At 40.9% G+C, this 23,716-nt stretch overlaps 1 protein-coding gene across 3 annotated transcripts in view; it reads left to right on the plus strand.

Annotated features, from left to right (window-relative positions):
* Positions 1-23,716, plus strand: part of LOC121190894 (metabotropic glutamate receptor 7-like) — a 57,170-nt gene that overhangs the window by 29,366 nt on the left and 4,088 nt on the right. For all 3 annotated transcript variants that reach the window (XM_041051928.1, XM_041051931.1, XM_041051933.1), the window contains exons 3-8: positions 724-859; positions 1,499-1,653; positions 3,927-4,064; positions 5,975-6,175; positions 12,364-12,503; positions 16,197-17,132. In XM_041051928.1, the coding sequence (XP_040907862.1) occupies positions 724-859; positions 1,499-1,653; positions 3,927-4,064; positions 5,975-6,175; positions 12,364-12,503; positions 16,197-17,132 (1,706 nt within the window). The remainder of the gene's footprint in view (positions 1-723; positions 860-1,498; positions 1,654-3,926; positions 4,065-5,974; positions 6,176-12,363; positions 12,504-16,196; positions 17,133-23,716) is intronic.

A 23,716-nucleotide genomic window follows, 5' to 3' on the forward strand; every position in this document is an offset into this window, starting at 1 on the left:
TAACCCTGAAGACAACAATATCTAGCAAACTGTTAAAAGCCAATTGCGATTAATATACTGTGCCAAATACAGTATCTGGCAACTATTTAGCAGCACACCGAAGCAATCAGTCCCCTTCATCCTGTAAAAACTCATTAGTGGTGACCTGTCTGAGAATGATTTATTGTCAGTATTAATATCCTCTTTGTTTGTTATCGCCAGCTGTGCTATCAGATTGGCTCAGGGTCCAACCAGAGATGTTTGATAATGACTTTAAATGAAAAGTCAATGGAAAGCTGTAGGATTTTCACAAATCCATAATATGAAATCTGTAGCTTTATGTCCCTGTTGGTGTGGATTATTGGATTTGTTATAACAGATATGTTTATAACTCTCTCTCTCTCCGTGAAATGATGCTGGTGCTCAGTCGGTAGGCGCAGTTTGACTGTTTTATATTGCATGCTGCTGTGGTTTGCAGATCATTGCCAAAATGTAAATGTATACACTGTAAGACTATCGTTTAGACTCTATAGCAAGCATGACAGCATCATCAAAAGCTCACTATTGTGTTCAGATGTGTTTTGCATTTCCATATGGGTGAGATTTCCATAGGAGAGGGAAAAAAAGGCAGCTATTGTGACCTCAGGCTTTGTGTGTGTGTGTATACATCTGTGTGTGAGAGTGAGTGAATGGATGATATCATCCCAGAGGCCTTATCATTTCTTACTCCTTTCCCATTAAAAGGTGGAATCTGCATCGCCCAGTCTTTGAAAATACCCCACAACCCCAAGCTGGAGGATTATGACAAAGCCATCCAACAACTGCTGGAAACGCAGCACTCGCGGGCAGTCATCATCTTTGCCAGTGAAGAAGACATACGGTGAGGAGCGTGGCACGTTCTGGCTTCACCCATGTTGCTGAGGCGTGTTGATGTCTTTAATCTGAGTAGCAGCTCCCGAAGAAAGGCTAGAGGCACAGATTTACCATGCGCACAGGATGTCTGCTACACAAACATACCTCACAACAACACAAACACAAGCATGCCTCAGAGGAGAAGTGGGTATACAGATCGCAACAAAGAAGCCGAGACATTGTTTCATTTACAATGCCCCATGGGGAATGTTTATGTAAAGAAACACAGAATCAAACATTTAGTACCTGTAAATTCAGTATGACGAATCCAGAAGTGGATGTGTGAGTGAAATGAAGGAAGGAAAAGATGAGTGAGAGACATGGAGATTAATGACTGTAACTTCGTATCCACCATCCCTGTTATCTTTAAATGAGAGATAAAAATAATATCTTTGCTCAACACTAAACAAACCATAAGTCAGTTAACACAAAATAACAGTAGTTTCCCTCCTTTCTTTCTCACCTTAAAATGAGAAGAATGAGTGTACATGACAGGGCTGTAATGTCCAAACAGCTCTTTAAAGCCAGCTGTGCCTTTGTGTAATAGATATTAGATTGCACACACCTCTTGTGCTCTCACCTAATTCACACATGGATGTCCTTGCAGGGGAGTTCTCAATGCCACCAAGAGGGCCAATCAGGTGGGCCATTTCCTGTGGATTGGATCTGACAGCTGGGGGGCCAAGAGCAGTCCGATCCACCAGCTTGAAGATGTAGCAGTGGGAGCAGTCACTATACTGCCCAAACGCTCCTCCATCAAAGGTACAGACACACTAGTGCACACACAGAGGCTCACACTGCATGTATTCTTTCTATTGTGCTGTTTTGTTGGGACTAATTGTCTTTTTGTTTGTCTGTGTAATTATTTACACACCAAACTAGACCTCATAAATTTCTAAAAAATAAAAAAAAGGCAAAGGCTTGAAAAACAAGCTTTAAACACTTACATATTATCACCTTCCAAAATTGATATGGTGAACTTGCAATTGCTATTTACACATCCAGCAAAATCGGATCAGACCCTTAATTTAAAGTTGTGTTTCTGGCCACCAACTCTGATATTCACTGTCTTTTTGGCAGTCTTTGGTCTTTAGTAACTCCCGAGAAAGTTGCAGGCCATAAAACCAAAACAATGCTCTAAAAAATGCTAAAACGTGCCTTAGAGCTGTTGGAAACTTCAAAGTGAGGTGACAATTCTCTCGTGGTTCATCACTGTTAGCGACCCCTTCCACATTAAACATAGACATTTCATCCTTTGTTAATCTAAAGAACTGATTAGCGCAGCTTTAAGAACACATTTGAAATTTTTTAGCATTTCCTCTTGTCCGACTTATTCACACGTCCATGTATGTAAATTCAGTAGAAATGCCAGAAGAAAATGTACACTCAATAAAGCACACATGATATACTGGACAAAAATGAGTAATGTTCAGTCTATTTCAAGGGAGATGGCATAATTTTATGTACCTGTTTTTTTTGTACCCACTTCATCAACCTCTGTCTCACCTATTTCTACTTCAGTTGGCAATTTTCTACATTTCTCTGAATGACTTTCAACAGTCCTCAGAGAGCTAGTGTGACCTTGTTGTTACACTTGGCCGTTGGTTGTACATGACCAGACTAAAATCAGTTTGGACAAATTGGCTATTTTACTATTAAATGCTGAATCCAGTAAGTGTAACTGTTTCACCTCTTGCACACATCACATGTATATTGATGTGGTTTTTCTTGCTTTAAAAGGTCAAAAATCTCAGTTTCTCTGCTGGAGAAATTGGTGTCACTGATCTCTCTGTCTCACTGCTGAAAAGATCACATAGTGAAAGATCTGAGGAAAAAGCTTTAATTTGGTTTTTAATATTAAGCATTTGTGTGTTTCCCTTTTGATAATTTTTTAGAATTTTCTGTGAATAAACTCGAAAAGAAATATCATTGCCACCTGTTTTTACGTGCTTAGAAGTGGATTTCTCTTTAAAACTTCAGCCACCCGCAAGAAAAAGGAAGCAAATGAGGAAATTATACTGCTAATTACAGTATACTGCTGCATTTGCCAGGACATGTACAAATACACCCCAGAAATAGAAAATGCTCAGCATGTACCGTCTATTTAAAGTTCTGTCCAGTGTCACAGTCCTAATAACCACTCATCACTGCAATCGAGGAAATTTGAAAGTCTGAGTTTTATGAAGCGTTCCTTAATTAGAGGAGGACTAGCCAGGACAAATGTACACTCTGGAGGTAGCAAGAATATTATTAAATCACCATGCATCATTGATGGTCTTTTGAAAAGAAAATCAGCTGAGTCATTCAGCTCTGATTAGCCATTATCACCTCTACCCACGACTCAGCTGATATGACTGGATAACAGAGAGTGAAGACACAGACGGAGAGACTTCAAAATGTGAAATTCATTTTTCTCAAGACAGAAAATTGTGTGTTAAGAAAAACCGCACCGTGAATCTCACAGTGCAGTTTAGCTCCAGCTCAGTCTCTTGACCCACATTGGGTGGTAAGGCTGCACAAACGAGAGGGCAAAATTCAGCATACAGCCTTTCTTTCTGCTTTGTTGCAGCAAATGATCCCTCCTCAAGCTAACGCTTCACACAGGCACCTAAGCCCTGTTGAAATTAGTATTAAGATAATACATCATGCCTTCAATCCACTTCTGTTGTAATCAATTTTATGAAGTGAAGAAAAAAACCTGTTCAGCACCTACAGGACCTCACAGCCTGAGGCAACAGGCTGTGGCACCATTTACAATCCCTGCGTTATTTATTATGCATCCTGTTTTTTAATTAATGTAATTTCCTAGATGAAAGAAGTGATTAAAGTTCCATGGGGTTTGAGAGGAAGAGGAACCACCGTGGTCAAATTTTGATGAAGTAGTGCTTGCTGGTGTGCTTCCAGTACCTAGCGGCCAGCACCACACCACCACCGCCACCACACTGCTGCACAAGTTTCGCTTCATTTCCTCCAGGTCTGAATTGGTTGATAATTGGTCCGGAACTGAGCCATTCTCCTCTTTCCTCTGTTCCCAGGGTTTGATGAATACTTTACTGCGCTCACCCTGGAGAACAATCGCAGGAACGTGTGGTTTGCTGAGTTTTGGGAAGAAAACTTTGACTGCAGGCTCCTCAGTGCCTCGAAGAGAGAGGATACCAGCCGTAAATGCACAGGTACAAGAGTCCTGACGTGAACAAATTAGGAATATTTCTGTAAAACACTAAAAGATGCTTTGTAATTTCACCCTCCCTATATCAGGTTAATGTGAACATGACCCTTTGTTCGCATTAGAAGCTGCAGATAGACAGTTGGTTTTAATTCAACGCCTCTTGTCGGCAGAGCAGCCTGAAAGTCTAACACCAGGTGTTTCCACCCAGCGGGTGCAGGACAGGCAGAGTTTATTATTAGAATAATAATGCACCACGTGGTCTTAGTCATACTACAGTTGTAGTCCGTCTGCTCCTGTGGCTAATGTCCTATAACTCTTAAATCCCATATTCCTTCTATTCCACCTTAACCCAGTCACCTTGACAGCTCAGCACAGTTAGGACGTTTGTTCTAACTGCACTGAGCCAGAGTGCACTTTCTTTAAGTTGGAAATTACTGGGGAAAATGACAAAAAGCTAAGTAAATACTGTTCATGCCCCCATTCTGCTTTATTACCATTGGTAGCATTAATGATAGTGTTGTTGCTAACGGTGATGCATGCTCCTATTACCTAAACTCTGCCTGCCAGCATTGTGACAGGCATTGCACTGCATTTATTATGTATGTGGATGATGCCTGTGATGTGGGATGCTGTATTAATCTTGCCTGCATACGTGATGACGGTAATAGCAGTGTGACACAAATTACTGTTTGCTGAGGGATTTTGTTTCCTTTATAATCTCCTGTTTGGCATCTTTTGTCATGCGTCAAAGACAGAAGATGCTCGCCTGCTTAGTGAGCCCCACAAACCCTCTGTAAAACGACTATAAATGTCTTTTATCTTTTCTTCAGTCCCTCTGAAAATGTCTGTACTACTGTCACTGTATTCTCTTTTTTTTAATATATATCTCAAGCCGAGCTGATATTTATGAATGTTAAATAGTAACAGGAGGCTTTTGCATTCAGAGACTGTCCATTGAGTACCCTATGCAGAGCTCAGATAAGCAAAAACGTTATGTGTGGGCTGAAATGTATGTTAAGTTCTGAGAAATGGGCTGAAATGTCAGCACAGATTGCTTTTGACCTCCTTCAGTTTATGCAAGTCTCCCACATCCTTATATGTGCCCTACTAACTATCATCTGCTCCTCCCGTGAGCTCTCCATGTGAACTATGAACAGCTATCACTGAAGAGAAAATTGTCTTTTAGTATTTGTCGTTATTTTCTTGATGATACATTTTTTTTTTCTGGGAGCTTGAATATTATAATTATAATTATAATGATGATGATCATGATAATGATGATGATGATTATTATTAAAAGTAACAGTAATATTTTTGTTGTTATAATTTTCACTCACTCTTTGAAATGAAGCTTTTATCCACCAGGAGTATAAAACCGCTAATTCAGTTTGTAGCAAAAACAAAAATCCATCAGAGGTTGTGCATTATGAATTCAAACGGTGTATTGGCAGCGTGAGGCAAAACCTTTACAGCAGCCCATAGTGAAAGGGCAGTACACTGGGAGGAGGATATAAAAGAGCAGGAAGCCGCTGTAGAAGAGTATGTTACTAAAGTTCATGGTGATCTTCATCACCTTGCGGGTGTGACAAATGACGTCCACTGTTAGCAGCTTATTACTCTGCCATACACCATAGTAATTCAGTCTGAATCTGCTGCATTTGTCACAAACACTTTGTCTCACAGCTCAGCTTGATATTTTCCACTTGGGAATTAAATGTGTCTCCTTATTTCCTATGCCACATCGTCCCTTTAGGTGTAATTCCTTCAGAATCAAAACTGAACAAACTGGCAGCAAATGGTATATGGAGGAATAAAAATGAAGCTGGAGGTGATGGGGAGTGCTGAGAGTATGTGATGTCTAATGGCCCATGGTGTATTTGGTTGTTAGTCCTCCTCTTCTTTTTCTTCCCTCAGGCCAGGAGCGCATCGGCATCAACTCCAAGTACGAGCAGGAGGGGAAGGTACAGTTCGTGATTGACGCGGTTTACGCCATGGCCCACGCTCTGCACAACATGCAGAGGGACTTATGTCCTGATCATCTTGGCATTTGTCCACAAATGGAGTCTGCGGAAGGAAAGACTCTGCTGAAGTACATACGTAACACCAGCTTCAACGGTGAGTGACACATAGTAGAAGTCTACACAACAGATGCCTACAGAATGCGTGGATAAGAGAAGCAAAATCGTGTATGTTGTCCACTGTAGTTTCGGAGGACATTTTACAGCTCATGCTGACTATAGTGAGCAAGTTAAAATTAGATAACTGGTGTCTTATCATCACTGCAGATATACTCTGTTCTGTTGTTTTATTGAACAGAATGAAATATATTTTGTCCATTATGTTTCGAGCTCTATTGTGGAGATCCACAATAATGGACCAAATTGTAGATTTAATTATTTAATACTAGAATAAAAGAATATGTAAACATTCATGGGCTTATGGGTGAACAGCCTATAAATGTAAGTGAGATAAAACAGTGATGTCTTTGCAATAATATCATGTTTTCTCTCGCTGAAATGAGCCAACTGACCCTTTTACATTAGTTAAAGGAACAGTTTTGTTACCTTGCTGGGAGTCATGTGAGATGAGGGATGCCACTTTCACATCTATATGATAAATATGCAGCTGGAGCCAGCAGCCAGGAAGCTGAGCTTAGCACCAAGACTGAAAACACCTCTAAAGCTTACTAATTAACATGTGACCTTTAGTTTATTTAATCTATACAAAATACAGTTTTACCGACTATTACTTGGCCATTAGCAGCAACTACTCTGCTGGTCGCTGGGTATTTGCTCTTGCACATGGTTTTTACACTTTGGTTTTTGAATGGTTTAAGCAAACAAGATATAACATGTTGATACATTAGGTTTAGAGGTGCTGGTAAGCACTTTTTTTTTTAACCCTTGGACAGAGCCAGGTTAGCTGGATCCTCCTGTTTCTAGTCTTTATCCAAAGCTAAGCTAATCATCTTCTTGCTAAATATTTAACCAGACAGACTTTACTTGGTATCAGTCTCCTCAGCTAACTCTTGGCAAGAAAGCAAATAAGTGTATTTGTTGTTTGTATCAAACGATTCCTTTAACTGCTACTTTGTCTAGGAGTATTGGATATAAAAGCCAAAGGGCACGAAGGCTCACTGAAGGGTTTGATGAGTATGAAAATCATGTGAATCATATGCAATGGCCTTTGCCGTCACCAGATCTCAAACCAATTGAACAACTATGACAGATTTTGGACCAATATGTTAGACAGCATCCTCCGTAACCATCATCAAAACATCATCGACATCTTTTGGGGGAATGGTGTTCATCCCTCCAGCTGAGTTTCAGAGACTTGTAGAACCAGTGTTAAGGCACATTGAAACTGTTCTGGCGGCACGTGGTGGCTGAACGCTTTACTTCACCTTGTCTGTAAAGATTCTCAGACATCCAGGTCATGGTATTTCCAAAAGTTATCAAAAGTGGAGTTGCTTGAGGTTCTTGAAGACATTCCGCCTCTTCATCTTGGTTTTTCCTTGAAATTGTCATCCATTAGTATATTATGGGTCTACCAGAGCTTGAACCTCTACATAATTCAGCACTGTGCAGAAAGTGATGTGGAGGATACTAAACAATTAATGGCAAATAGCTATTAATGACAAATGCAGCAGTGAGTGGAGGAAGAGAGCCAAATGGGAGATGAGTTTAAAACAAGAGGAACCTTTGTCATTACAAATGCGCTGGCATGTATGTCAGCCAGTGATCATTAGAGGCACTTCTGAAGTGCACTGTGTCTTCACAAAATGTTCTGGATAAGATTCAGCGGTTTAAAATAAGGAATCAGCATAATCTTCTCAGAAAATCGCCCTACTTTTAGAGGTGGACCCAGCTCATCGTGTTTCTTTTCTCAAGTATTAAAAATAACACTCCACTGTGATGTGTATTGATAGCATACATGGGAAATGTATACTTCTCTAGCTCTCCACTTTTAATAGTAATATATAAGAATACCTACTGTAGATTTTTTGCTACATTGTCATTAATATCAACAGAGCGTGATCAGTTTCTTAATATGGCCTTTAGTGTTTGGGTTAGCTTTTCTTCTTGGGTGAGAATAGCCTTTTTCTGTTCTTTGTTAGTTAAACTTCTCTTAGTATTGCATGCCCTAGGCTATGATCTTTGTTTTTTACTTTATTTTGTCATTAAATGCTGGTGTGTGTACTACACTTTTGTGTTTTCGTCTCACAATGCCCCTTTTCAATGCCCAGAGTTGAAGATTATTCATTTCAGATTCCACCATGTGTAAAATCGAAATACAAAATAAACAGCAAAGTAATTCTTGAGGGTATGATGCTGAAGTTGTGTTACCATGATTTCAATCAAAGTTACTTCACTTAAAGGATTGAAATACCCTATAAAGTGTAAAAGGGCTCTTAGCTCAGCTGAAAAAAGCAAGATGTTCAAATTGCACTACTTCAAGAGATACACTCAAATGACTTGGAATGTATGAAGCTAAAGAGTGGATTGATTGACCATGTGGCTTACTCCTGTTCCTCTTCAAAAAGCACAGGTTTTGCAATACTGGTTCACAAAAGTTTCCCTTTCACAATAGAAAAAGGCCATAGCACATGAAAAGGGCTATTTTGGCTTGTATTCTGTTTTTTTTTTCTTCTCCATACAGGGGCACTTGTTGCTTTGCAGTGTTTATGCACTTACCATATGACACTTACCATATGACACAGCATATGACACAGCTTTATTCTAGAGTGCTTTAACCCTTCATCTCCATTCTTAATCCTGTCTACAAAGCTCTGATTGGTTCTTCTTCCTCTTCTTTTTTTTTCATACAACACCAGACGTACTTGAATCGCTGAAAAAATCGAAGATGTTGGCAGTGATTCAAAGGTCTGGAACCAGCCTATGAAATTTCTACTGGCTTTATATATCGCATAAGGCTAAAAAATAAATAAATAAATACATAAATAAATAGTGAAAAGACCAAATGCAGTAGTCCATCTTGCAATACTTTCTGATTTCCCTACCTTGTCTATAGCTTCAATTTGCTCTCACTGAAGACATAACTCCTTACAAATGGGTCACAAATATCTCATTTATTTATTCATGTATTTTGTAAGAAACCAAGTAATTCACAAAAACAAGCTGATGTGACTTAAACAGGAGTAAATTGTGCTTCTGTTGGGGACTGTTTTCAGTTGCAGATTAATACACATTTGGTGCTAGAGCGAGTGTTTACTGCAGCAGGGCAGTGTATATGGAACTGACTCAAAATAAAGTACAGTGCCCATGGTCACCATAATAAAGGAAAATGTCATCCAAGGCACACTGGAGGTGACTTATTCTTTTATAGGTTGAAATTATAACAAGGGACATCATGCTTTACATTTATCTTCATTCATTAGAGGTTTGTGTTCTGATAGTGTACATTTCATATTTTGTTGTTACTAGTTTGGTCTAAGCATTGCAGCAGTTACTCTTTACAATTACTTATGTACAGAAATGTGTGAAAGCAAACTTCTGTCATTGAGCTAAAGGCTAAAGAGCTGCCCACCTTTGTCTTACACTGTCGCTATGGCAGCAGTGCAGAGTCCCAGCAGGCGAGAAGCCCTCGGATTTTATGGTGGATCTAAAGCAACAGACTCTACGCATTCCTCCTGAGCAGTGCTAAAAATTCAATGAGACCTTAACTAAGTGCAGTTTTATGCATGGGTTTGAGAATCTGCTGTTCGGTCTCGAGAACCATCTGGGCTTGTGCTGACTTTTCGGGATTTTCAGCTTTTGAAAAACATTTACCTCAGTGTGGCTCTGTCAAAGACGGTGGTTCATTTCACCTGAGTCAAAAATAAGACCCCTTCCTTCTCCCTCTCCTCTCCCTCTTCCTGTCTTGCTATTATACTCTCAAACCTTTCTAACTGGCGAGTGAAGGTTTTGCTGTTGTGGCTCCACCAGGCATATCTTATTGCCCCTTGCAGTAAATGCACTGCATTTAGACTGGAACCGCGCACATTATCCTGTGTATGTGCCACTGCTAATGTATGTTTGAGAATTTGCGAGTGAAGGAGTGTAAGCCTCCTTTGTTGATCTCCCCACTGTGCCGGAGTCACAGAGCTGAGGGGTGAGAGGTAGAAAAAAAGGAGAGAATAATGATGCGAGAGAAACACAGCAGTGGATCCCCAGTCCACCCACACTGCTCGGCACAGCACAGCAGCAGTGCACTTTTGTCATGTCTTAGTTCCGAGCCACATGCAAATGCATAAATCTTTCATCTTAGACAGCGCTCTCACTGAGGAGTCTACACAGACCATTTTGTTCCCTTGAAAATATCAGCCAATAGAAAATAGAAAGGAATTTCTAATGCCTTTTTATCTCCACACGCAGAAACACCACTTAATTATTTGCTCTAAAGCTGAAGAGCGCCAAGTGCCCAATCACTCATGTCACTTTACTGAATGATTTTGTGTGTTTGTGTATTTGTGTAAGCTGTATTTTTTTGCTGGGGCGTGGAGTAAGAATGGTAACCCTGTCACAGCTATTGCTCACAGGAGTCAATACCTTGTCAACATCTTTATACGCTGTGTCAACAAGTCTGCCGTCTGTTTGGTGGAAGCAAAAGTGACAGGACGGTGACTGCCACCCACCGGTCTGGTTTTCATATTGAGAGAGTTTTCACTGTGGGCTTCACAAGTGCAGTTGAATTAATTTTGAACACCCATCCAGTTTCATTTTCTGTGCCGACACATGAATTAGTGTTTTACTTTCAAATGGAAAGTGAGATGGGTCAAATGATTCCAGTGGTGCCATTTCCGTATCGTTAATGTGGAATATGTGTGCTGTCACTTTGCATAACAGCAGATAGTGAGAGATTTGTGGCTCTGCATCAACATGGAAATGGACACTTTAAGTCTTATATACCGACATTTGAAATGCACAAGAGTGTCACAAAGTCAAAAAGGAAAATTTGGGTGCTTGTTCGCAGTATTTTATTAAAATGGCCCCTTACTCTCTGGCCTGAAATGGGGTTTTTTTTCTCTGCCTTTCTTGTTTTACAAGAGTCTTTAGCCCTGAAACTTTTGTAGAATGTTCAATGACAAATGTCCTTGGAAAAAAAAACTGGAGGGAGATGAAATTCCCATCTGGCTGAAAACTAAGGAAAAGGTGCAGCGGCCTTGCATCCAAAAGCCACGAGCTCTGTTCTAGATACAAAAGACAACATGTTCCCAAAAGTGTTTTGGACGTATGCTCCTGGTGCTTTCTCTACACTTTTTATAGCCAGAGCTATTAAAGTACTTAATTCCCATGCCAAGTGTCATCAGACTCCCCCCGTCCCATTTCAAAAATGGTATCTCCATTTGTGCTGATGAACTACTGTATGCAGTGCCAAGGTGAACAGACTTGTAAAATGCAGCCGTTTTTCATTCTCTCCCAGGATTGTGGGATGGCAGAGATGACCTCATCAACAATGCAGACCTCATGTTTAAAATAAAGTGCAACCATTTTTCCCCATTAATGCCATTCAACATTCTCGGCTGCGAGGGCGATCTCATGTTGAGTGACATCTGAATTAACACACTATCTTGCACACACTTTGCAGTCATGAGGCTCGTATTATTGAGTGACGTGCACGCATCCACGCAAATACTGGTGTAGACACAACTGACAGGCTTGAGAGTTCACACAAATGCACATTTAAAAACCTCTTTTTCTCATGCGTTATGTTTCAGGTGTCCGCAGTCCTCTCAAAGCTAATTAGTGAAATCTTCAGGGCTCTGCTTGAGACAGGCTGCTCCACACTGAGAGCAGATGGGTACCGTATGATGCTTTGGCTGACCTGTTTATCCTCCCTACATCTCCTGTTGTTGTCCACTGTGTGACAGAAATGCATTACTTTTAACCCGAGGAGGTGTGCGCTCATTTTAAACAGCAGCCAATTTATGATATTAGAGTGCAGCTGAGAGTCCACACGTCTTGCCGTGTTTTGAATGTGAAAATATATTCCTCTAGTGGCCATTGTGCAGCCATGATGATGCATAGGAAGCAGATGAGAAAGTGCTATATTGGTCAGTAGGGAGCTTGCTTCCCTGTTGCTAATTATCCTGAAGGTTCAAGATATAGGTCATGATGTTTGGAGGAACACACTCTGTGGTCTATTGTGTGGTCCATGTAGGCCACCACACAGGAAGATGCACAGGGTTAAAAGTTCATGTTTTTCTCTTATTAGACGAGGTGCCGTACTCTGTCATTCCAGTGCCTAACACGTTTCTATTCTGCTGTCCTTTTGCCGCATTTTCTCTCTCTTGCTCTGTACAGGCAGCGCCGGCACCTCTGTTGTGTTTAACAAGAATGGCGATGCTCCAGGACGCTATGACCTGTTCCAGTTCCAGATGAGCAATTCCTCCACCCCAGAGTATAAGGTGGTGGGACAGTGGGTGGAGACCCTCCAGCTCAGGGTATGACAATTTTCTTTTACTGAGAACACAGACAACAGACACCCAATTTCAAATGTTGTTTGTATACTTGTATCTCAACAGGATATCTACACTCAGCGATGCAAAAAGATTTACTAGCATGAAGACTTTTTTGTGTTTCCCAAAATTGAAATCTCTTATGTGACAAGGGGGTGCACATATTTTGCATCTCAAATACGGAGAGAGCTCAGGTGCAGACATGTTTTACTTTCAGCCTAATTGATGTATTTTAGGTGCAGAAATTGAATCTGTTTGTGCAATTTAGCAAGAAAAAGAAAGTGTTACTCTTCACATAAATCTCCCAGAATTTCTCAGGTGTGATATTTGCCTCCAACTATGAATGTACAAACATGTTCATACATATTTATCTGATGTGTTGCCTACCATTGAAACCCAATAATAATATAACATAGTCCACTTTCCTACATGAACATACTTTTATACTTTATTTAATAAAACAAGTTTCTATAGTTGCACTTGAAATGTGCTTTTTCTCAAAGGTTATCAGTGGCCCAACAGGTGCTTTTAAGAAGAGAAAAAAACATGCAATTAAACCAAGAGAAGATTTTAAAATGAGCGCGTGAAGGAGGATAAAAGGTGGTAATTTTAGTCTGTCACATTTTGTGTGCTATTAAAAAGGGTTTGATATGTTTCTACCTGTAAAAGCATGTTGGGGCAGGTCTAAAACATCAGAAGAGATTTTAATTTGAGAGTCTAACATTAAAAAAGAAGAAAGTAGAAAGAAAGCAGTGAAGTTAGCTCTTACTCTGTTGTGAGAGATCACTCTTCTCCCACTGCATAGGCTGGAGGACTGACGGCGAAGGAGAGTGGGAGGAAGAGAAAGAACATGTTTTTAACCCAAGTGTCGGCCCATATATGTTCAGTCTTTGGCAGCAGGGAGCTGCTGAGAGATGTTGATGCTGTTAGAAACTGACACCTAAATACACACCTCCCATGTTGCCCCTGGTGCACGGCTGCTTTCCTGCAGGTTTTACTGTTCATGATGGAACTAAAAATCTATGATCACATTTTATCTGATGAAATTTAAGGTAGAGCCCAGAGTGCAAGATAAATCATAGAAAAGCTTTCTACTTTACAAGAAAATGGAAGGATTGTAATAAAAAAAAAAATATGTGACTATGTAAATTATTTGGCATTTGTGACATATCCAAAAGATAATCGAACCCATGGGATAACAACATGAATGAGGCATCTTTCATTTCATGGGATCTTTAAATAGCTTTAATTCACCTGCAAAAAACAAACAAACTGTCTAATATTAATAGTAGGTGCAGCACTGACTTGAAATTACACATACTGTGTGACATGATGAAACCTGAGCTGAAATTTCTATGTTTTTCTATGTAACTTAGAATCCAAAAAAAAAAAAAAAACATGACATTTACATACAGATGAGTTAACATTTGCATAATGGCTCTCTGGATCACAAGAATTAAACTCAACTGAATGGATTTGATAGCACAGGTGGAACAATGTCTGCTGCTGGAGATGCTTCATTCTGTTCTAGTGTGATTACAAACCAAATGGTGTTATAATACAATTATGTTCCAATGCAATAGGTATTACTATGTTCACTAACACATAAAGAGAAATCCAAAGGTCACCCTCCAACGAGCATCCTGATACACTTTGCGATCATGGATAAAAAAAGTTCAATGTAACGCTGTTCCAGCTGACAAAAGCTCAAATTAACTGTAAAATTAACAACTATAGCAAAACCGAAATGAAAACCATAGCAACCGTACAAGTCCAAGGTGTCAAAAAATCTTGCTTCTGGTCTCCATGGAAACAGAGCTGTTGGTCTCATTACTGTTTCCACACTGTGTGTAATCGGGAGGTTTTCCAGAGAGCACCATTCATTGTCCAAATAACAAATGGCACCTTCATGCCCCCAGATAAATGGCAGATGATAATCTACCCAGACACCACAGAAACAACCCATGTGTCATACAGGTACACACAACACACACACACTGTGTGTGTGTGTGTGTGTGTGTGTGTGTGTGTGTGTGTGTGTGTGTGTGTGTGTGTGTGTGTTGCAAAGCTGCAGCTCTGTATCTACAATTATTAGAAGTTCCCACATTAGGAGGAGGCTTTGTATCCTTAGCTGGACTCATGTTGTGATGCTACTTGCACCTGGTGTTTTTAATCTGCTGATGTTTATGTTGAAGAGTGACTACTGCACCTCTAAAACTCACTAATTAGCATGTCATGTCTTGTTTGTTGTTTGTGAAATGTAAAAAAAAAAAAAAAAAAGTTATGGTTTTACAGGGGTTATGTGCCAGACTGTTTCTTGGAGTGTTCCCGGAGTCATGTAGTCACTGTGACATTTCCAGGCAACCAGCAGTCAGTTTTTATATGGATTAATCACACAAAATATAACACTCACTAATTAGTGAGTTTTAGATTTGCTGGTGGTTTGTATTGGCTGGCATTTACCTCCAGTCTTCATGCTAAGCTAAGCTAACTGTCTCCTGGTGGTGGCTTCATATTCAACAGATGGATGTGAGAGTGGGATCAATTTTCTCAGCTCACTCTCAGCAAGAAAGAGCCTACACTTACCAAAAGTCATGAATTCACTTCACATCAACAGAAATCATCACAAAATTGAATCCCTGTTCATCTTTTATTTTATGCTATGCTGTTCAGATTTTAATGCAGGCAGTTGGAGACTCGTTCTCTCAAAACACCATTTAAATCTGTGATATCAGCAGTTTTAGAAGACAATAAAAAATGTTTAATAATTTTACCACTATTAAACTGATTTTCATATTTCAATGCCTTTTGTTTGTTGAACTCCACTTTATTTATTTTGGTTTGATGGCTGGCTCTGCACATTGCTGTGAAACTGCCTAAACCATGCTGGAGTCTCTTTAATCTTCCGGTGTTTTTAAAGCCACGGATCAGTACACTTTCATAAATCAAACGATCAGCTCAGAGTTTTATGAAAGCTTTTTTAACACCCTAACAAAATATGTAAGAGTCCTTAAAAATTCCATTTCTTCATGGCTTTTTTAGGCTGAGTTGTACGTTGAAACTATAGTTTGGGCTTAAATCATGAATCACCCCAGGGCGTTTTTTGGATTGCAGTTCCAGATAGTTCCTCAGTGCGTCTGTATGCTGCACTTTTCATTTTGATGACAAGATCATAAATAGAAATAGCTCCGCAAAGTCTAAAAGAGGCATTTTGCAGTCCCAGCTCCCATTCTCCTTCCTTCTCATCACATATTTCATACCTCACTGGCTCCCGTATTAAAACATAATGTCTTTTGCATTTCACAGTGTTTTTTTTTATTTCACAAAGGTAAGTTCTGTTGCATGGTGATTTCAATTACTTTAACGTATTAAAAAAGGCAATCCCTCTAAGAAATTGGCAAGAAAGATGTACTATATTAGATTAATTGTTTTTTGAGTTTTTTTTGACTATGTTGTTTTTAGCTGTTTACAAAGATTGTATTGTGCTTTGTTACTGCAAAGAATGTGGTTTCATGAGAATATAATAATTAGTAGTTGATGTTGGAGCAGTATATGAATGTTTTCTAAATTTCAGGTATTTCTCACTATCCACATTCTTTCTTATCTTTAGTGGTGCCTCTGGCTTATCTGTTTGTTGCTAACCTTCTCTTCCTGTGCTGTGTGTCATCTCTCTCCCAGCTGGAGGAGCTTCAGTGGCCAGATGGGGAGCAGGAAGTGCCTATCTCTGTGTGCAGTCTGCCCTGCAAAACTGGAGAGAGGAAGAAGAGGGTAAAGGGCATGCCATGCTGCTGGCACTGTGAGCTATGTGATGGCTACCAGTATCAGTACGATGAGACTTCGTGCAGACTGTGTGCCTATAACATGAGGCCCAGCCCCAACAGAACCACCTGCCAGCCCATCCCCATTGTCAAGCTGGAGTGGCACTCTCCCTGGGCGATAATCCCCGTCTTCCTGGCTATGCTTGGTATCATTGCCACCATCTTCGTCATGGCGACCTTCGTACGTTACAATGACACACCCATTGTGCGGGCGTCGGGCAGAGAGCTGAGCTACGTGCTGCTAACGGGCATCTTTCTGTGTTACATCATCACCTTCCTCATGATCGCCAAGCCTGACGTGGCCGTGTGTGCCTTCAGGAGGATCTTCCTGGGCCTGGGTATGTGCATCAGCTACGCCGCACTGCTCACCAAGACCAACCGTATCTACCGGATCTTCGAGCAGGGCAAGCAGACGGTCACGGCCCCGCGTTTCATCAGTCCCACCTCCCAGATCGCCATCACTTCCAGTCTGATCTGTGTTCAGCTGCTGGGCGTGCTGGTGTGGTTCGCTGTGGACCCACCAAACACCATCATCGACTACGATGAGCAGAAAACCATTAACCCCATGCTGGCCCGCGGTGTGCTGAAGTGTGACATCACAGATCTACAGATAATCTGCTCACTGGGCTACAGCATTCTGTTGATGGTGACCTGCACCATCTATGCCATCAAGACAAGGGACGTACCAGAAGACTTCAATGAAGCCAAGCCCATTGGCTTCACTATGTACACCACTTGCATAGTCTGGCTGGCCTTCATCCCGATTTTCTTTGGCACGGCCCAGTCGGCAGAAAAGGTGAGTCTGTTCTTTCTCTTTTGTTTTCTCTCTCTGTCTGTCACCACCCCTCTCTCTGCCTCTCTCTCTCCTCTCGCAAATTTCCCTTTCATTCCATCGGCCCTGTTTTTATCTTGTCCAAACACATGCACACATGCATAGTTTTTGCACACACAAAATGGAAACTCAGACAGTACATAAAGGGAGCGCACACACATTTTGTGACTGTGTAAGTTATTGGTTCATTTTCTTTTGATTTCGTATTCATATGGTTCCGATGTGCATGGAAACCCACAGTAGGACCAATAAAGACAGAAAGAGGGATATAAAGTCGGAGGAAGAGTTGATGTTAAGCACCAGAATCCTGAAATGCCCGAGGAGTGATGCGCATGGGGGTGCCCGCAGCTCCAGATGCCATTATCTTAGCTCTCACACCTAAGGGTCAAAATACTGTATACTATTAAGCCTTATTCTGTAGAGAGAGACAAGCAGGTCAAGGGCGTGGAGGAAGACGAGGATGAGGAGGAAGGCAAGAAGAAATGGGGGGGGTAAATTGAAGTTTGATTCAAAACATTCCATCTCCTGACAGCTGCGCTCCACTCAACAAAGCATTTGACACTGGGTGCTACTGGAGTTGATTGAGAATATGACATTTTGACCTTCTGTGCTAGTCATTGCTTATCTGACCAGCACTGGGCAGAATACAGATGCATTCATCTGCTGGACTCATGAGCTGTGCGTACTGCTTGGCAGGCCGTGTGTACAAGACAGAGCGGAGGGGAAGTTTTCCTCTGACAGAATATCGATGCTGACAGGAAAGTGTTACTCCTAACCTTTTGAGAGGCGCACCGTTCAATATCCTTCCTGCTAAGCTACCGCATGAGATGGATCAGAAACTGATTTTCCTCATCTCAATTTGCTGCTGATTTCATAGATGAATTACACCCTCAGCAGCGATTAGGAGTTCATTATGTTACTCGCGGCGACTAGCGAGGCAGTAATGTGTTTATCTTTCCCCTTTATGCAGTTAACTCTTTCTTCGCACCTCCTCCTGCCTTTCACTCACCTCCAGTTCACAACACAGCATCCTGGTGTAATGGCCTTTGTGGGTGCATCTCTGCTTACTCCCCAGCCACTGCTGGTGAGAAGTGCCTTTACATGTCTTGATAACATCCTTTGCAAAAGCTGCAGTGTAGTTAAGATGAAGCGAAGCTACATGATCCATCATTTCAGCTCACTTACGCTTATGTTTTCAACACACATTCCTCACATCTGTTTCTGCCAAGACTGTATTTACTGGCTTATTAGATTCCTTCATGAATACTTCACCAAAACAACGATACAAAATACAAAATGGTGAAAAACAGTGTCATTAGGTGTATAGATAAGATTGATGTTGTATGTGTGTGTGGGTAGATCTGCATATGGATAAACTATTGGAGGCTAAATGTGATGCTTTTGACTGCATCCTTACTTTAAGTAGCTTACCTTGGTTTTATGTGCAGATGTGGCTTAACGCCCACACAGATTTGAGTAATCTCTCTCTCAGCCCTGGTTGACCAGTATCAAAAGATTTATGAAAACACTGGCATGATATGATGCCAACTGCAGATGATAGTCCGAACGGAAAAAAAAAAATCAGTGGTCTGTTTTACCTTATGTTGTTTTGTTGCATTGTGTTGTAGCAGAAGTTGTGACTGCACTGAGTGGATTTTCTTTAACTCAGCACCATTTAGATGCCCTTTTTTTCCACACCTGTGACTCCCTCCCCCTCCCTCTGTTTTGCCCATTCAAACTCATGTTGAGGGAAGCCATGCGAAAATGGTAACAAAAGATCACAGAGCATCCCCCCGCCTCCTGTGCACCTGCATGTGCTCAGTCAACTACTCAACACTCTCAAGTTAATGACTGTGAGAGACACCAGCATCCAAATTCAGCTGTCCTCAGGCCTAGCAACTGACTTTTGAAACAATCTCCAGGCCTGCGAGTCACTTCAAACAGACTTTTAAAAATTAAACATAGAAATGTGCAAAACAGTGTCAACAAAGTTACACAAACATTCTTTTTACATGACTCTAAATGTAAAGGTGCTTCCAAATAGATTTAAGGGATGCTGTCAGTGAACATGAGAACTCTCTTATTCTTTAACGTCTTTGACCAGAAAACAGAACGTTTCCTACAGTTCAGAAGAGTAGGATGATGATATAATGAAACACTTTCCCTGAGGCACAGAAACTTTCTAGTAAAACACCCACAAGGTTCAGTCACGCTTAAAAGGGAACATCGTGTCATGAAAACTCCCATACCAAACCTCAGTACATGTCTGGGAACCACTTAGGCTCTTGTAAGACGTCTCCTGGACTAACATGAACTTCTTGAAGATGGGCCATGCTGCCAAGTATCATTAGAAATCACTAAAAAACTTTCTCATTCCATCTTTCAGCAGGTAAAATGAAAATTTCAGCTTCTAAACCTCCTGTCTTTCTGCAAACAACTATACTTGATATGAGTTAGACCTGGCTCTTATTGTGCAGATGTGGAGTCTTTTGAAAGTAATATGAAATTCCCCTGCCGGTTGTTTTATGCTTGAAACCCTCAGCAGATCACACCAGAGGCAGACTGCAGGCAAAAGACAAAAACTGGTCAAGTGTATTGGAAAGACAGTTTAGTTTTCATTTTGAAAAATACATGTTGAACATCCCTCAAGATGAAGAAGATACCATCACCACCAATTCGTCTTTATTTATTAAGCGAGAGAAAGCGTGACGTCACTGTTTTACCCGTTTTACCCCTTTACAGAAAGCAAATGCAGAAAGTAGCTAGGTAAATGACTTCAAGACATTCACAAACATGACAGCCATATGATTAAACAATAAGAAAATAAACATAATATGGCATTATATACCTGTGAAATTACTCAAAACTGCCTTTGTGGTAGTTCCTGCTGGAGCAGGTGTCTCCAGGACCGACTGACACATGCACAGACTCACAAGGTACAAGCACTCACAATATCAGCCACGGTTTTGCAGCTGGTAATAATAATTGTTTGCAGCTATCTTTATGACCTCACCTCAAAAGGTGATGGGATCACAGTTTGATTTGAGTGATTAAAGTTTGATTTATGACCGCCAAAACTGTTGGTTCTGACAGAATTATCACTGGTGCAGAGCTTTTCTTTGTTGCAAAAAAAGCATTGTGAGGACATTGCTTTCTGCAGACACAGCATGTGTTCTCCTCTGCACCAGCACGAAGTCAGCCACAAAAATGACTATTTTTTTTCATCAAAACAGTATTTTTAGACCTCTCCTAAATGTTGGCCAAGGTCTTAGCCAGTCAGGAGTTATTTCCTTCCTCTTGGATGCTTGATAAAGACGTGCCCTGATTAGAACAATGAACAAAACACAATAAAGACCAAAGTAAACAAAGCTGTGTCTTTTCCTCAGATTGTTTTGATTATTAATTGCCTGTTCTGACACGGGCAGAGTCTCTTTATCTAACAATCTTGATGCCCAGAAAGGGGAGACCTCCTGTGCGGAGTCAAAATGAAGGGAAGCCCATCCGCACAGAAAGCGATGTCTCCAATATGGAATAGGGCTTTGCAGCACAAAGCCAGAGAGAGTTATTCATGGCATGAGCCAGGCTAGAAAGTAGGCCACCCAAAACAACAAGAGACATCCAGGTAGTTGAGAGGAGACTGCAAATCCTCTGGATCCATTATTGAAGGCATTCTCTAATGGGGCAGAGAGCATCCTAATTGTCACTTACTGAATCAAGTCCTTATCACTGTATGCATTTATAGTAATCAACCATACCCAACTAAATTGCTTTTGCAGTAAGTGTATCCCTGGTGGGTATAATTATGAGAATTACGCCCAACAGCTTTTTGTCTAAATGGAAGACATGCCATTTGTTGTGGCTGGATGTTGGCATTTGCCTTGTCAATGAGATGTAAAATTCAAAATCAGCCGTTTGATTCCTGATGACGACGTTAATAAATCATTACTGCGGCTATAAATAGAGAGTTGCCAAGCAGTTGTGAAAATGACTTCATGTATTTATTTATGTTAAAGCAACAGGAATTAATTATGAATGTTCTGTGACAACATTCGAGTGGTGGGTGAGAAGGGCTACGAATTTGGGTCAAGCTCATAGAGAGGCGCAAAGAAAAACCCTGGGTTGGTGATTAGAGACAGTAAGAATAAGGATTTGGTTTGGTGTGTTTCTGTGTGTGTGTGTGTCTGTTTGTGTGCATGTGTAGCAGCATTAGAGGGAGTGAAAGCCTACATACCTACAGATGTTTTATTTGTGTGTGTGTGTGAGAATGTTTTTGCTTGTGTATGATGAGTGTGAGCAAGCACCTAATGCTTACTGTGTGCCTGCTCCAAAATCAGCTCTCCTGCATGGTCAATAAATCAGTTCTGATAGGGTCAGCATTGCAGCGTCTTAGGTATCAGAATCTCATTAAAAGCTTATTCCAGTCGTGTTTAGTCGCTCGCACCAAACTCTGTAGTGTTGCTATGGATACCGGACAGGTTACCAGATACCAAACATGGAAACGCAGCACAGGGCGGAGATTCTCTGGTGATCATATTTGATGCCATGTGTACTCCTCGCAGTGGTCTGATAATTTGTCCCAATATCAAATCGTAAAGGCTGCAAATTCACAGCTCAGACTCTCAGAGAAGGCACAAGATTTCTGATCTCCACCAGCTTAGAGAGACACAGAACAGAGTGCACTGGGAGCATTGTGATATTCATACGGTTATTAATGCATGGTGCTCCAGCCAGATCGCTGCCTCTGATGCTGCTCCACAAAGAAACGGGAGGGGATGGGAGACAGAAAAAAGCAGTTGAGTGTATTGGCATGTTGATGATATCAGGCATCTGAATGATTGGTGGAGACTGGAAGACAAAGGCATGACTGGCATCTAAATGAGTCTGTCTTGTATGAAAGAAATTACCATTAGCTGTGCTATTTACCAGGAAAAACTGTATGCAAATGGTGACATTTCTTCCTCTCAGTGAATCTGTGAGCTTTTCGCTGCTCTGCGGATACAGTGTGGTGGCCAGTGTTCTTACAGTTGTATCTCCTCCCCATCCACATTACCAGTTGCTGACTGTAAGGCAGCATATAAGTGACATCTGATGCTTTCAAGCACAGAAGATTAGTGAAGAGGCTTTGGCGATGTGCTCTTGAAACAATAATGTCGCCTCTTGAGCTGATTCTTTCTCCTCCAAGACCCTTAAATGAAACAAGAGACTCTTGCGTGCCCGCTGAATTACTTACCGCACTACCTCTTAGTGAATTCACTAGCTTTTAATGGAGTCACAATATAAAATTTGTGTTAACCTGAATCATAACATGATCAGGGTTATGTAAGCTCGCGGTTAAAAATTTGACAATGCGAGAAGTGTTATGTAACCTCTGAAAAGGGATGTCACGGACAGACAGTGTACCCGTGTAAGGTTCACATGAATGGCAATCTTATGAATGATCTTACCACTTAACGCTGTGAGAGCCTTTCACAGACTGCACTCCACTGCATGCAGAGCTGGAGAAAAATAAATGCAGACCCGCTGACTACTGCAGGTACATTGCTCTTAGTCCATTCTTAGTCTTTTATTGTATTTTACATTAAAATGGGTCCAGTGACAGAAACTGTTAGTGGAGGACAAAGCAAAGATTCCAGAGGTGGGAGTAAGTCACACGTGAAAGTCACAGCCGAGTCTCAAGAAAGTCCCAGCTTGCTGTGGTGAAAATCAAGCAAGTCAAATCGCCCAATTTTTTTCATAAATCAAAAAGTAACATCTCAATAGCTAGAAAAATGCAAATACTTAATATTTAAAAAAAAAAAAAAGCGCTTTCGAGTTTAAGTCAAGTGTCAAGTTATGAATAGTAAGTCAAAGTCGACTCTTTTATCAGTTAGCAAAGTAAGTCTCAAGTCCTTAGATTTGCAACTCGTGTCTGACTCAAATCAAGTCATGTTACTGGAGTCTCCCACCTCCGGTAGATTGGTCTGATGAATGCTTGAGTGGTGAGATAAACCATCTGATATGAGGGGAAAGCAAAAGGGGAGAGCAACATGTCACGGTCATGGTCTGTCAATCTAGTCAAGGGTCCGAGTGGACATGCTGGTAGAATAGAGGCCATGCAAGGATTTTTGATAAAGTCATGGCGATGCTTCTGCTATTGTCATTAATACGCTTGAACGGTCTTTGACTTGAGTGAGTAGCTGCAGGTCAGGCTTTAATAAATGCTGCTGGATTATGTTTCTGTCCGCATGGCTGCTCCTTCCCCCACAGTTACACACAGCAAATATGCAGACCACCTATGTATCTGATAATAATGTTATATCATCAAAACAAGAATTTTATCATTGTATTAAGCTATCAGTTCTTATCAGGAAGTTTTGTGTTATACTAATATATCAAACAAACATATCCCCTAATGACGTAGGTCCTTGTGTCAGGAGATGTTTCTTCACTCTAGGACTGAAAAAAAAGACAACGACCAATGAACTTTCCCTGAATGCTCATATCTTGTTATCGGGCAGTGGTTATTATTAGGTTTTGCCTCATCACTGTGCTCAACAGTGTGACTGTTC

The sequence above is a fragment of the Toxotes jaculatrix genome, chromosome 2 (assembly GCF_017976425.1).
Source record: "Toxotes jaculatrix isolate fToxJac2 chromosome 2, fToxJac2.pri, whole genome shotgun sequence".
Lineage (NCBI taxonomy): Eukaryota > Metazoa > Chordata > Actinopteri > Toxotidae > Toxotes > Toxotes jaculatrix.